This window comes from Limulus polyphemus, unplaced genomic scaffold (assembly GCF_000517525.1).
Source record: "Limulus polyphemus unplaced genomic scaffold, Limulus_polyphemus-2.1.2 Scaffold2436, whole genome shotgun sequence".
Classification (NCBI taxonomy): domain Eukaryota; kingdom Metazoa; phylum Arthropoda; class Merostomata; order Xiphosura; family Limulidae; genus Limulus; species Limulus polyphemus.
In genome coordinates this window covers 75,785-87,972 of record NW_013668046.1, presented here as the reverse complement: position 1 = coordinate 87,972, position 12,188 = coordinate 75,785, and the positions used below count along the sequence as shown (strand labels likewise).

At 32.4% G+C, this 12,188-nt stretch overlaps 1 protein-coding gene across 1 annotated transcript in view; it reads left to right on the top strand.

Moving 5' to 3' along the window:
• The window catches only part of LOC106466950, a 77,246-nt gene extending 65,278 nt beyond the window's left edge, over positions 1 to 11,968 (top strand). The window contains exons 8-9 of the mRNA XM_022395045.1: positions 3,475 to 3,583; positions 11,570 to 11,968. Of these exons, the coding sequence (XP_022250753.1) occupies positions 3,475 to 3,583; positions 11,570 to 11,907 (447 nt within the window). The 3' untranslated portion in view covers positions 11,908 to 11,968. The remainder of the gene's footprint in view (positions 1 to 3,474; positions 3,584 to 11,569) is intronic.
• The last annotated feature ends 220 nt before the right edge of the window (positions 11,969 to 12,188 follow it).

The window sequence follows — 12,188 nt, the reverse complement described above, 5'->3', positions numbered from 1 at the left end:
GACGGCTAACGCAGATAGCCCTCGTGTAGCTTTGCGCGAAATTCAAAAACAAACCTAGGCGAACCTTATTATGAATCACTATAGTGGTTCATGATACATTCTGAATTGTCAACCTTTCACTCTTATCCAAGATATTGTAATTATTTTTCTTATGCTTAACGATATCTGTAAATTCTCTAACATTTCTAGATGTCATATCATTTGTACTGCTGGTTCGTCCCAAATACAATTAGAATTACTGTTAACCTAGTCTAAGTACGACTCCTGCAGCTAAAAGAATTAAATTGGATTCGAGTCTGCTCTATTTTAAAGAACTATTACATATTCTTCATCTAAAGGTAGTTTAAAAATTATAGAAAATACTGTATAGGAGAAAAACAATGCATCTAAAATTGAATAACGTATTACACGATTATTAATTATGCCAGTTTTGACAAAAAAGTTTTATTTCTAAATTTATTTGTGCATAAAAAATTAGGTTTCTGTACTTTTCTTCATAGGTTTACACATTTTGTAAGAAATTTTTTCATTAGAGAATATCATCAAAGTGTTATAAGAGGTGTTGATCTCACATTCTCATACTTAACTGAAGATTTTATTTCGATTGTAAAGTAAATTGTTAATTATATCTTAGTTTAGGCACGAAGTCTACAAAACTGAAAATCGGTCGGTATTTTGTCTGATAAACAAAGACGGTTTATTCTTAACAACATAATTTAGTGACTGACATTAATTTGACCTACATAACCGTGTTGAATAGTTGTTACTGGAACACATTTAACTCTATTTAAGGGACTTGACTCACAATCTTCGATTCGTGGGTTCGAATCCCATCAACGAACATGTTTGCCCTTTCAACCATGAGGGCAGTATAACGTGACGCTCAATCCCTTTATTCATAAATAAAGAGTAGCCCAAGAGTTAGCGATTTGTAGTGTTAATTAGTTTCCTTCCCTAAAGTCTATCACTTTAAAATTAAGAACGGCTAACGCAAATAGCCCTGAAATAGCTTTGTGCCAAATTCAACAAACAGACGACAGACGAACAATCCTAAAAGTATCAAGTTACTTCCGTTCTCAAAATCAACCTTTAATAGTGTATCCGGTGAATAAAACTATATGGCGGGACTATTGCAAATATTTAGAAAACTTTAACAGAACAATGAAGATTGGAGAGCTTTTGACACTTAAAAATCGCGACCTGTTTAAAAGACGTGATTTACAGGTAATGACCCCTTGATAAATAATTTTTATATACAGGCAGTCAGCAAATTACGACAACATTTCGACTTATTAACATGAATTTTCGTCCGGTCCTGTGAGTGATAGCGCACTGAAACTTTCACAGGACCTGAAAAAGATCCACTTTAGTACAAATACATAGGTTTGAGTACATTATATTAATACATTTTGTTAATGCAAATAAGCAAATCACTTGATAACCACTGTCAACATAAAGTCGTAATGGAACGGAATGTATCAGAACTACATTATGACATTCTTTGGCATATCGTAAGTACTGTTTTATGCTGCCAAAAATTTGTCGTTAGAATATGTAAGAGTTCTTTTCAACACAAACTATTTACAGTATACAGTCTTAGGACTGATATTATATTACACATGCTCCGCCAGCAAAAGCAATCTACGCCCGAAACATGTTTTTTTTTCTTTGTATTTTTTAATAATCATATTAAAATTTAACTTTGGGTTTTCGCCCATTCTCCCTATATTTATACATATTTTGCATCATGTTCTTACAGCTTTTCACTATGTCTTTATGTTCATACAACATTAAATAACCAGATACATATTTCATCTAACACAACAGAGGTCTTTATATATTTCTTATTTTGATCTCAAAGTCCCTGCTGCTTTTGTCCTTATATGTAAATTTTTAAATCAGATGTGTTGAATCAGCATCCTACATATTCTTTGATCCTGTATTTCATATGCAAATCAGCTTCTGGAAATATTTGGATCCATTGGAAAATTCCCTACATTAGCTATTTACTCTCACCTAAGAGAAAGAAATAGAAACTATTACTTCAAAGCTTTGTTACAGGTGGAAAAAAAATGTTTTAAGTCAAAATGAACTTTCTAAAGCTTTAAATTTGTACAAAATCCTTTTTTATTCTTTGGGCATTTCAATGGACGCTAGAACACTTATTTATTTTTAGGATATGTGCATAAACATAATTGAGAGGAAAATATTATTAAATGTATCTTTAAAGGAATTTCTCTTTAATACGAAGAAAACAAAACAAATGAGTGTCCTAGTATGGAGAGTACCAATTTAAAGAGTATATGTCACAATTTTTACCACAGAATTTATACTTTGTGTTAAGTTTTAGTAATACTTTTTTTGCATATTGCTAATTTTTATTTGTACGTAAGTCAGTTGTGTAAAACGAATTCTGAATCAAATGATAATCATGATTATGAAGAGTAAATTATTCTTGCAGTACGTTTTTCATTACGCAGAGTTTAATTGTTAAGCCTAATTTTAAAACATATGTTATTATTTTAACGAATGAGATTGCTTTCAATCTTGATCCTCCCGTACCTCAGCGGTAAGTCAGAGGGCTTATAACACTAACAAGTGGGTTTCGATATCAGCGGTGGGAAGAGCATAGATATTTTCTGTGTATATTTGTGCTGAACAAATAAAAAAGTATTTTCAAACTTATAGCTAACTACTTAATTTTAATCGTATTTGTACCCCAGACTTTACTATTAATATTTACTCCCTCTACTTCACACTATATTTGTTCTGAAAACTTGAACAAACGCATCTTCTAGCATGTAAGATAGAACAAAAATTATCTTGATTATTATTTAATCTCATCACAGTAAATCTTTAAAAAAGGACGGCACATAAACCGCGAACGGGGTTTCTTATTCGACATTATATGACTTAATATTTCACTCGAAAAATATCAAATTAATTCAGTATATTACCTAACAAAATATGAACGTTACATCAGCAGTTTAGATTCAAATCTGTTGGTGGGCGATTGCTAGAAACTCTTCCAAAATAGCTACATTTCGTGCGCCATATCCAGACTTTTTTTCACACCGACATTGATCTGGAAGCTCATCAAATAACATTAAGAAACTAGCGGACATTGAGTTGGACACAAGGCAAAATATGATAGGTTACTAAGTAGAGTATTGCAAATTGTTGCTTTTTATACCTTGAAAAGATTCGATATTTCATCTTTTATCTAAACTTACTGTTTAAATTTAGATAAAACTTTTTTTTTTCACTAGTTATAAAATTTCTTCAAACAAACAGTTTTTGATTCTGATTGTAGTTATCATTTTAAGGGAAAATTGTATTATATATAAACATCTTTAAGTTGACTCTATCTATATTTGTATTACATACAATACGGCTTTCTTAAGGAATTAGACAAAAATATCGATTTTAAAAGTCTTTTATTTTAAACACTGACATATTCATTATTGGTTTTAGGTAGCGAGACGTTGGGGCCTACAGAAGAATAGACCAGCTATGAACTATGACAAATTGAGTCGATCCTTACGGTATTACTACGAGAAAGGGATCATGCAAAAAGTGACAGGTAAGACTAATCAGCTTAAAGCATTTAAGGCTCACGAACACTACTGTATCTGTATTGGATGGCCAGGTGGTTAGGGCGCTTGACTCGCAATCTGAAGGTCGCGGGTTCAAATCCCCATCCCGCCAATCATGCTCGCCCTTTCAGCCGTGGGAGCTTTAAAATGTGACGGTCACTCTCACTAATCGTTGGTAAAAGAGTAGCGCAAGAATTGTCGATGGGTAGTGATGACTAGCCGCATTCCCTCTAGTCTTTCACTGCTAAATTATGAATGGCTAACGCAGATGGCTCTTGTGTAGGTTTGCGCAAAATTCAAATCAAACTGCATTGGATATAAGGGAACACATATGTGTGTAATATGTTTATTTTTGTTGTATACTGCACAGAGCTATTTGAGGGCTATTTGTGTTAGCCGTCCATAATTTTGAACTGATAGACAATATAGAAGACAGCTAAGCAGCACCATCCATAGCCAACTCTTGTGCTACTATCGACAGACCGGACAGTGGGATATGACAGTCACCTTTATACCGCATCCACGGTCCCAAAGTGCGAAACGTGACTTTTTTTTGTTTGGTAACGGGACGCGAACCACAGAACCTTAGTCACAAATTAATCTTTACCGACTATGACTTAATGCAAACTATACACGATCAAAGATAAACATTAACACAATATTGGTATTTGTTAATAATTATTTCAACCGTAATGACACTTTATGCGATTTACAGGCTAAACGATCAGGTCAGAAACTCCTAAAGCTTTGGAATAACCATCCCTAATTTAGATCAGCTGAAGAGACGGAGGACAACTAGGTAGCAGCACCTACCGTATATATGTGACTACTTTCAACACAAAAGTGAGATTTAATGTTACAATTATAACGCAATCAGAGCTGAAAATACGGATCGTGTCCAGTAGGATATCGCATCTCGAACCCCGGACCTTAAGATCCGTAGCCCAACACGCTAATCAATACGTATTTATATAGTACTCAGAGATGTTTGAGGTTTGTGCTGCAAAATTGACTATCAGATTTTTAGTTTGAAAATTGGAACATTGTTTTAAACTGTTACTAAGACTGAAACGTTTGATAGCAACGTTTCGTAGCTCTTTAATGCTGATGTTTAGTATGGACATCTTTAACATCAGTAACAACTTGGTATCTTTGTGGCATTATGTCTTATATCAAAGTTTCTGGTGTAACTGAATTCTATTTTTTTTTGAAGTTTTGTCTACAGGCTTTCTTTAGTAGTACAGTTCGTACTTTTGTCAAACACAGAGTCCAGCAAATCAACGTTTTGCTCTATAAAGTTAAGGTCTGAACTTTGTGGTGTCCATTCCATAGATCACCTGAGCTTTCTTTCTTTGTCACGTAAGCTTGACGTTACTTTCAAGTGTTTTTGAGATCACTATCTTCTTAAAATACGAAATTCTGCTTAATAAGCTTCTTTCCAAAAGGTATAACATGATGAACTAATATATTGTAGTATTTATACTGATCTATAATTGCATCAATTTTCGCAAATATGCTTGGGTGTTGGCACAAGAACTCCTTGGACAGTGATAATCCTTGGTGGACATCTCGACATATACGTCCTTCAGAATATTACCATTAATGAGCTGGGCATGATCTAGAGATATGTATGCAGATTAAGGATCAGAACGTTCATGGTTCGAACTGTTATATGCCACCGAATACACCATATAAAATCTCACTATTCGATTAAGAATAGCCGCATAATAGACGACAGATGCTAGTGATTGACTTAACTCTGTTTGTTCAGTATTTTAAACTAGTGTTGGTTGTACCTGAACCTTAAGATTCTCTCTCTTATGTGGGTATTAAACCAGTTGTGTCATATAAGGTTGAAAATACCATTAATGGCATACCTTATATGGACCACATCCTACGACCTTTAATGCTGCTGTGTAGTAGCCCAATTGGCCTGACTTCTATCTAATGGATGAACATGTCTGCTCCCACTGTACTAAACTAGGCGACTTTTTTTTTTTTTTTGAAGAGGGGTTGACCAAATGGGTTAGTGTACATACTTTCTAGACTTCTGTTCCACCAAGCATGCATGATGTGCTCTTGGGAAACTCGTCACATTCCGTCAAATGACTTTAGACACTATAAATACTTTTTACACAGCTTTTGAAGGGAGTAGTCAAGGATATCAGTACTTTGAGTTTAAGAATGCAACATCAGTGCCAGGCTAACCTTGCTGTTCGTGGTAGTCATACTTCATTAACCGTAGAGATGCAAGGCCCCTCACCAAATGTCCTATCACATGATGGATCATGTAATACCTGATTTGCATAAAAAATAACAGATTTATATTGTTATAGATGGTAAAAATTCCTCTTACTTGTTGTATTTAGCTTTATTGAAAGCAATAAACGTTTTATTATTTCAATCATTCAGCTATTAATGGCATAGAAAAAGACAAGAAAGGTTTCTTACAACTCTACTTACAGATCCTAAATGATAAAGTAAAACAGTCTCTTGTAAGCGTTTTAATTCATTTATTATGAAATTATAGCAAATACACTAACAAACAGTGGCCTATTATTCAAACTGTGCTTCTTCGTTACTTTTTGTTTTACAGAAAGCTAGAACATGTTATTTCCATTCCTTCTTAGAATTATGTAAGAATAGAACAAAATGAGCAGATTGCTTGAGGTTTTCGAAACTTAAATTAGATTTATAATCAGATGGAATATTATACAATTTTTTTATTGATGTGTTTCTTGTTTTACCATGATTTTAAAAGATAATATGAAATTTGATACTGACTAAGTTAACCTATTTTTTCTTTGGGTAATAGAAAAATAGAATGTAACAAACTGTATTCTTTAATAATTCTGTTTGAATAACAATAACATAATTTAGATTCTATTTCAAATTGGGCGTCTTTTCCTGAACTTAGAAAGGATGAGAATAAAATATACTCAGTCTCAAACTCTTTTCATTCTTCTTGCCCTTTTGTTACTGTATTCACTCACAGATACAGGGTGATTCATAATTCATACCAACACTGTTGGAGTTTTGCAAAGATTGGAGGATACACGTATGATGATATCAAAAGATGAAATGTCTACGACAAATGGTTGTTCAAGTTGAAAAAAAAAATAGCTGAACGCCTCAGTACTCATAGCAGAAGGACATGTGTCGAGAATGTCAAAGTTTACACTTGTAGAGTGTACTGAGCTAAATTTTTGTTTAGTAAAATTCTACGAAACAGGGTTATAACAGCTGTTTTATCTGCTAGCAATCACCCTGACAGAGGCATAATACCAAGAGCATAGGTACTTACTACATTTAACATTATTGATCAACCTTTTGGTCGTCAAACATATCATCCTGCACGTTTGTTTGGTTTTTAGAGCAACGCCACATTGGACTATCTGTTGTGTCCACCGCGGGAAATCGGATCTCGAATTTTAGCATTGTAAGTCCTTAAATCTACCACTGTCCTACCAGGGGACCATCCTCCGCGTACCCTTCAGCTTCCGACAGTGTTAGGCCAATTATAAATTACTCTGTAAGTAATTATAGAATAAAAATAAACCACTCTTCTAATTGTCCCTATAGTTAGTTAAAGCTAAAGATTAATCAGAAATAAACTTTTTTGGTTTTTCTGATTTAATTTTAAGCATAAAAAGATTAGAAAGAAGTTGACCTCTGATTTCTTCTCTTTTCGGTAAAATATAAACATTAATAGAAATAACAGAAAATATTAATGCTATCAGACGATTATGTTTTTGCCATCTTATTTTCATTGGTAGAAAAAATTAAAAGACAATAAGATAAAATGAATTATTACTAACCCTACTCCTATTCCACTTAGAAAAATGATCTCCAAAAATTATAGCGTTATTCTTTGTTTTATTTGTATTTATAAAATATGCTTTATATTCAGTTTCTTTTAGATTACTTGGAACTTCAAATGAAATAAATAACTTATTCTCTAGCTATCGTTGTTCCTAAATGAATTTATAGCTATAATAAAATATGCTAATTTACGAATACTTTACGCATTCTATCATAAAATAGTTAAAATAAAATTATTCCTCACTTATCCTCATTTATCTTTCTTTCTGTTGCGTTTGTTTCTTTGTGGTGCAATAAAATTTTAACATACAATATATGTTCAGGAGTTGTGCGTGTTCTTGCAGAAAAATATATTTAATTAATTCCTCCTTCTTGAGTGTCAAGTCATTTTAAAATTTACAAAGGGATTGTCTGGCATAAACTATTCCTTAAAAGTTCTTTAGTCGAACTAACAATTTTAAGAATAAGAGGATACATCAAATTCGTCAGAATATTGTATTCTTATCACGTGGATTTACAAAATTGTGGAATAAGATTTATTTTTTACAAATTCTTGTGTTTCTATTTGAATTTGTAGATCCATGGAATAAATTGCACTCTGCTCCGAAGTGAACACATTCTTATTTTAGATCATAGGCTATTTTCCTTGTATTGTACCAATTCTATGTTGTATTTAAACAGTATATATACACACACATACATATATATATATATATTCCTAAACTTTTCTTATTCTTATCAGTATTTATAGAAAAGTTAGCTATTTTTACTTAGATTTGTTGTGTGATTATGAGTTTCAATTGTTATTATTTTAATATAATATCACAGAATAGAGTATTGAAGTATTTTTTTCCTTCTTCCTTGCATTATTAGAATATTCTAATAAAACAATAACTCCTCGTTTGATATTTCTGAAGTACCTAAGATTAATTATCTGTTTAAAATATTTTGATTAAATAAACACTATTAGTGTTACCCCCTCTCAGTCTTATGGAAAAATACAAAAGGTCACCTAGTACTATTTGAAATTTTTCTTGGATTTTTCAAAAGGATAAAGTTGTTTCTTGAACAATTACTCCTTTTTTTGCTGTTTATTGTAATAAAAATGTCCTTCTGGGGTGTTTCAAATAATAATTCCTTTTCAGAAGTAATGATTAAAATAAATTACCTTTAAATTGCCTTCTTTCTTACTTGGATATAACAATAAACTCAATTCTGTGTGATAAACATTATTATTTAAAATAATTTTAGAAAATAATATACTAAAATAAACCATACCTTTGATATTTTTTCATCCTTATTTGAATCCACAGAGGGATATAAGGAAAAGTGTTTGTTAGAGTTGACACCATCCCACTTTGAATTCACGGAATGATACAAAGTATTTTGTTATGAGCAATCATTATTTTTATTGATGTGGATCTTGCATAAACTCTTCGTTAAGTTATACTTAGGTAATCTTATTAAGAATTATTTAAGATTGGATAGAATTATTGGTTTTCTTTATGCTCAATCGGAACTCAATTGTGGATGGAATTGATTAAGTGAAATAAATACCTTGACTCCGCTCACAGAAAACTAGAATAAATTATAAGAAATAAACTCTGAAAATTTTTCTTAAAATCATAGAAAATTAGAACAGATATTCAATCTCTTGAGTAGTTTTACAATTGTTATTAGAATTTATTTCTATTAATACAGAAGAACATAAAAAAGTAAACATTTGCTTGTTCTGTTATCCTCGTTGCTTTACGTAATAATAAAATGATAAAAAAACAAGTTATTCCTCGATTTTTCTGTATTCTTTATTAAATTTTGCTATTTTATCTGAATTTATGATCGCATCTCTCTTATATTTACAGAACTGTAAACAGAATGCACTTTTTTGTCGAATTCCCCTAATTCTTTCTTATATTTAATTATATCTAGGAAGAGTATATTTAACTAGACAACTTGTAATGCGAGAAATATTAAAAACTACCTTAAGACAGGATCACCCTTAATGCCCTCCGCCTACTACTTTAAACTATGCTCTATAGCTGTAACATTAATCTAATCAAAAACACCTTAGATGTGAAAAAAAGGTGCGGCCAAAAAAAAAGGATTGAGCAAGCGACTTAAAGGAATGAAATCAAAATTGGTTGCCAAACTGGTAGCACAAAGAGCCTATTTTATAGCTTTATGCTTAACAACGAAATAAGCAACCAAAGTTATAACGCTACAGTTTGAGGTCGATCCATGCAAAGAGCCTATTGTGCAGCTTTAGGCTAAACAACATTATATATATTTAAATTATAATCTGTGTTTCATTATTTTTCTTTGGATTTACATGATAGTAAGGTTAATTTTCCTAGGATATGTCTTCATTTTTATCTGAAATAATAGATGTATATATAAATATATATAAAACTATTTCAAATGTTTTATTCATTTTACATCTACTTTTGCCCCCCAGTGGCACAGCGATATATCTGCAAACTTACAACGCCAGAAACCGGTTTTCGATACCCGTGATGGATAGAGCACATATAGCCCATTGTGTAGCTTTATGCTTAATTAAATGCAAACCAACAAGCATCCACTTTTATGAGAATGCACGGCTGTAATCTTCACGTATTACCAATTTTGGTCAAACAATACTCCCATTTCTTCTTCAAATTTTATCCTTTCGTGTTTTTAAATGATCGCTTCAATGTTTCTTATTATTCTTATATAACTCTGTGACAATATTACACTTTGGTTGCGGGCGAATGTTTCTGACTAAGCAAATTAAGAAAGTAAAACCTGCTACAGCCCTACATTTCACCATACAGCTCGTTTGGACTATTTTCGAGATCACGAGAACTAACAGCAACACTACTGTGCGCCTATACAACATCAAAACGAAGCAAGGTTTTGTGTCTTTATTGATGATCGATGGGTTTGTGTGAGGAGATGAACGATATGCTTTACGAAACGTCGTTGACGGTTTTGCTTTGGTGTAGGGAAGCATCAACGTGAATCAACTTACAGACCTTATTGTGCTTCTGAGGGGTGGATTTACTTATCGACGGTTCGTTAACGCGCTATTGGACCTAGTTGTACGAACTTTCGGGAATGCAATTGGATCCGATTTTATCCTGATGTAGGAGAATGTCTTGTGTCATTCTGCAAGGATATTGTTGGAGTACCGTGTGTAAGTAGCCACAGGATTTATAGACTGGTCAACAAGAAGCTCCTGAACCCTACACATTTACTGAAGAATGTTCTCCTCCACTCACTGGTCAAAGTAGAGACTGTATTAATGTCGAAATGCCATACTCGTTTCCCAGTTTTTATTTATACCAGCTATGATTCCTTCATATGATACGATACATCTATGCACTAAACATTTTGCAACTAGCAAAACTTGTGAAAGTGATTTATAAATGGGAAACTAATGGTGCTTATAAAATGTGCACCAATCCTAACTTGGTTAAGAGTGAAAAACAAAAATAATATTTTTAGGCATGATGAAAGATAAAATATTTATTTAAAAGTTTCCAGCTGACAAGTTTCATTAACACAGTTAACATCATCAGAGCCCTATCGAAGCTAGTCGGCTGAAAAAAAATTATAAACATTTTATCTTTCATTGTGCCAAACAAAACGTTGTTTTGATTTTTATTTTTGATATAGTAGCACAGTGTGTCGCAAAAGAAATTATCTAATCTGATTGTATATTTGAATATATAACAACTTAAGTATACAATTTATTTTAGGATGTTTAATATCAAATATACCTCTTCTGGTATTATTTATTCTTTTTTCAAACACAGCACGTGAAATTAAGCTTCTAGAGACATAGATTAAAAATAATTATTTCACATTTGTTTTATTTTCTCTGAGGTTTTAAAAAGGAATACAATATACTCTTCTGGAGTACACTCGTCTTACTTTGCCTTTTTAAAGTAATCTCTGCAAACTTTAAACTTCCTACATTACTGTAAAAACACATTCAATATACCACGTCTGAGCATCCATAACTTGTTTTGTATGTTTTATAATATTATTTATTCGTAGAATATGTTTCCGTTTTTTAACATGGCTGTATTTGGTGGGTATACGTGTTTTAAATGATGACTTTCTTACAGATGTATATTGGATAATAATAATTAGTTTTTGATCACTAGGGGAGCGGTATGTCTACAAGTTCATCTGCGATCCAGAGATCTTGTATAATCTTGCCTTCAAAGACAACCACAAACAGACAAAATATGATTTAGAAGACAGTAATGAAAACTACTATAGTGTGTACAACAGCTACGCGATGGCGCCAAAGTTGGATACCTTACCTCAGGGATATCATTCAATTGACAGAGATTTAACCGAAAGTCAGAGTAACCAAGGAAATATATACCCCGGTGTATACCAACCACTGAACTGTCTTCAAAACCTATCAAGTAGTCCTCACGGGCAAACCAGGGCAGCAGTTGATTCCAGATTTGCCGATGAAGGATGTGTGTTTTAGTTTAGAGAGACATCTGGTTGTTTTCATTTTTGCCTATAGTGTATTGAGTCTCTGAATAAAAACCGAGGGAAATACATTATACTTCAAATAATTATACTTCATTATACTTCAAATAAGCAGACATTTACTTCGATTTACATTCATATCTGCTGATTTAATGCATTTTCACCTCCCTTTCTCATGGGGTTTGAAAATATAGATTTCTTACCAATAACGTAAAAAGAACAAAATCAGAGTATCTTATAAGTACCATTACCAGACGATATAGAAACATTGTATCA